Source organism: Ichthyophthirius multifiliis (genome assembly GCF_000220395.1).
Source record: "Ichthyophthirius multifiliis unplaced genomic scaffold scaff_1120509250886, whole genome shotgun sequence".
In the NCBI taxonomy this organism is placed as follows: Eukaryota; Ciliophora; class Oligohymenophorea; order Hymenostomatida; genus Ichthyophthirius; species Ichthyophthirius multifiliis.
Window position 1 is genome coordinate 223 of NW_004086405.1, and position 2,881 is coordinate 3,103.

Genomic DNA, 2,881 nt, shown 5'->3' on the forward strand with positions numbered 1-2,881 from the left:
ATAAAAAAAAAAATTAAAATAAATTTTTATTTTATTTAATTTATTACAATCTTTTATCATTATAAAATAGATAAATTTAAACAAAAAATTCTTTTTTTTTGATATTACTTACTATTTTTTATTTCAAAGTTAATAAATTTTAAAAATAAATGTAATTTAATTTAATTTGATATATTACTTTCTATTTTTAATTTGAAAATAAATATATTAAAACATATAAAGGTATTTTATTTAATATTACAAGCTATAATAATTAGAAATAATAAGAAGTTGAACTAAAAATAATATTACTTTCTGTATTTATTTAAAATTTTATTATTTTAAATTTAATATATATTTTAAATTAATAATACCCACTTTTTTTTTAAAAAAAAATATATATTTAAATCATAAAACTATATTTTATTTATATTACTATCTTTTTTAATAAAAATTGGCACATTTTTATAATAAAAATTTTATTTTATTTAATAATACATTCTATAATATTTAAAAAGTTATATATTTAAACTAAAAATGCTTTTTTATATATAATTACATTCTAATTTATTTATAAAGATAATATATAAACTAAAAATATTATTTTAATTAATATTACTAACTATTTTTAATAAATAATTAATAAATTTTAACTATAATGCTATTTTTTAATAATTCAACCTATTTTTAATATAAATATATAAAGTGAAAATAAAATGATAATGTAAATAATTTTACATCCTTTTGTAAGTAAAAAATTTAACTAAAAATGCTATTTATGTAATTTTACCTTCTTAATAAATAATAGTTTTAAATAAAAATATATGGTATTTATTAATAATACTTCCTATTGTTTTTTTAAATGTTTAGAAATTTTAACTAGAATTGATATTTTATTTAATATACCTATTTTAAATAAAAATTATATATTTTTTTTAAAAAAATATTATATTTACTAACTATTTTTAACAAAAAATGAAAGTTTTAACTAAAAATGCATTTTTTTATTTATATAATATTACATCCTATTGTATAGATAAATTAAAACTTAGATTTTTATTTTATATAAAATTACTATCTATTTAAAAAAAATTGATAAATTAAAAATGCAGTTTAATTCTAAGTGACCTACTTTTAATGAATATATTTATTAATTTAAAGTTTAATGCTATTTTATTTATTATTACAAACTATTTATATAAATAAAAAGCAAAATAATGTTAAAATATAAATCATATTTTATTTGATATTACTTTCTATTTTTAATTAAAATTAATAAATTTAAAGTAAAAATGTTATTTTTACCCCCCTATTTATAATTAAAGATATATATAAACTAAAATTTACAATATTTAATATTACAAACTATTTTTTATATAAAATTTATAATTAATTTAAACTAAAAATTCTATTTTATTTCTTATTACTGGCTATATTAAAAAAGAAAAAATTGATAAATTATAAACTTCAAATGTTATTTAATTAATATTACAACCTGTTTTATAAAAATTATAAATTTATATTCAAATGTTATTGAGAATAATATTACTGTCTATTATAATTAAAAGGCAATTTGTTTAATATTACCATCTTTTTATTAATTAAATATAGATAAATAGATAGATTTATAAAAAAATTATATTTATTCTAATATTACTGCCTATTTTAATATTATGTTTATAAAGTTTAATTAATAATTATATTTTTTTTATATTACAATCTTTTTTATTAAAATATTTGGTAAATTTATACTTAAACGCATTTCATTTAAATATTACAGTCTGTTTTCAATATAAAATTTAAAATATACTATGTTATTTAAATATAACTCCCTATTTTAAATAAAAAACTTATAATTTAAACTAAAATTATTTTTATAATATATTACGGGCTAATTATAATAAATATTTTGTTTATTTAAATAAATAACTATTTTTTTCAATATTAAAATCTATATTTAATAAATTTTAATTAAAAAGAAAAAAGAATAAAATAAATTTTTACGCCCTATTTTTAATAAAAAATTTATAAATTTTATCTAAAAGTTAATATATTAAAATTACTCCCTATTTTAAATAAATAAATTTATTTTTTAATATAAAAGTTATTTATATTTAAATACTTGCTTCATTTTCAAAAATATTTTATAGTTAAATATATTATTATTAATATAATTTTTAACTTTCTATTTTTATTGTATTTTTTGACATTTTTTATTTTAATACGCACTTTTTATTTTATTATAATATTTATTTTAAATGAAAATTATTTTTACATTATAAATCTTGATTATAATTAAGTTAAATTATTTTAAATTTTAATACTCTCTATTTAAAATTTATTATAATTTATTTATTATTTTTACCTATTCAAAAAGAAGATAATTTTTTTTATAATAATAATTTTAGATATTAATATTACACACTATTATTTCATTTTAATTTTAAAAAATAATTTTAAAATTTACAAACTATTTATTTTTAATATATTAAATTTTCAGATGAAATATTTATTTTTTTATTCATACTAACTATAAAAAATAATATTATTTTTCTTGAAACTTAATTTTTTTACGCACTATTTTTAAAATAAATTATATTTTTTATTATTTTTTATTTACAATCTAATTATTTTATAAATTTATTTTTTTTGTAAAATTATTTAATAAAAAAAATATTATAAAAATATTAACATTATGTTAAATTATAATAAATTTAAATTTTATATATTAATAATAATAATTATATATATTTTATGAAAATGTGTAAAATAAATATCATGTATTAATTTTAATGTAATATCAAACAATAATATTTGAAGTATAAATATAATTTAAGTAAAAATAATATTAAAAAAATATTTAATTAATTTTCTATAAGTTATATATATATATAAAATATTA

General features: G+C 10.2%; 1 protein-coding gene across 1 annotated transcript, besides 2 other annotated features; it reads left to right on the forward strand. All coding sequences in view use genetic code 6, as the record gives it.

Moving 5' to 3' along the window:
- Positions 1-101: 101 nt before the first annotated feature.
- Positions 102-236: a microsatellite.
- Positions 237-450: 214 nt separating this feature from the next.
- Positions 451-598: a microsatellite.
- Positions 599-2,279: 1,681 nt separating this feature from the next.
- Positions 2,280-2,630, forward strand: IMG5_107890 (hypothetical protein; the record flags this gene model as incomplete). The annotated part of the gene is made up of 1 exon (XM_004034939.1): positions 2,280-2,630. A coding segment is annotated over one exon (351 nt), but the record flags the coding sequence as incomplete, so codon positions are not given.
- Between the last annotated feature and the right edge of the window lie 251 nt (positions 2,631-2,881).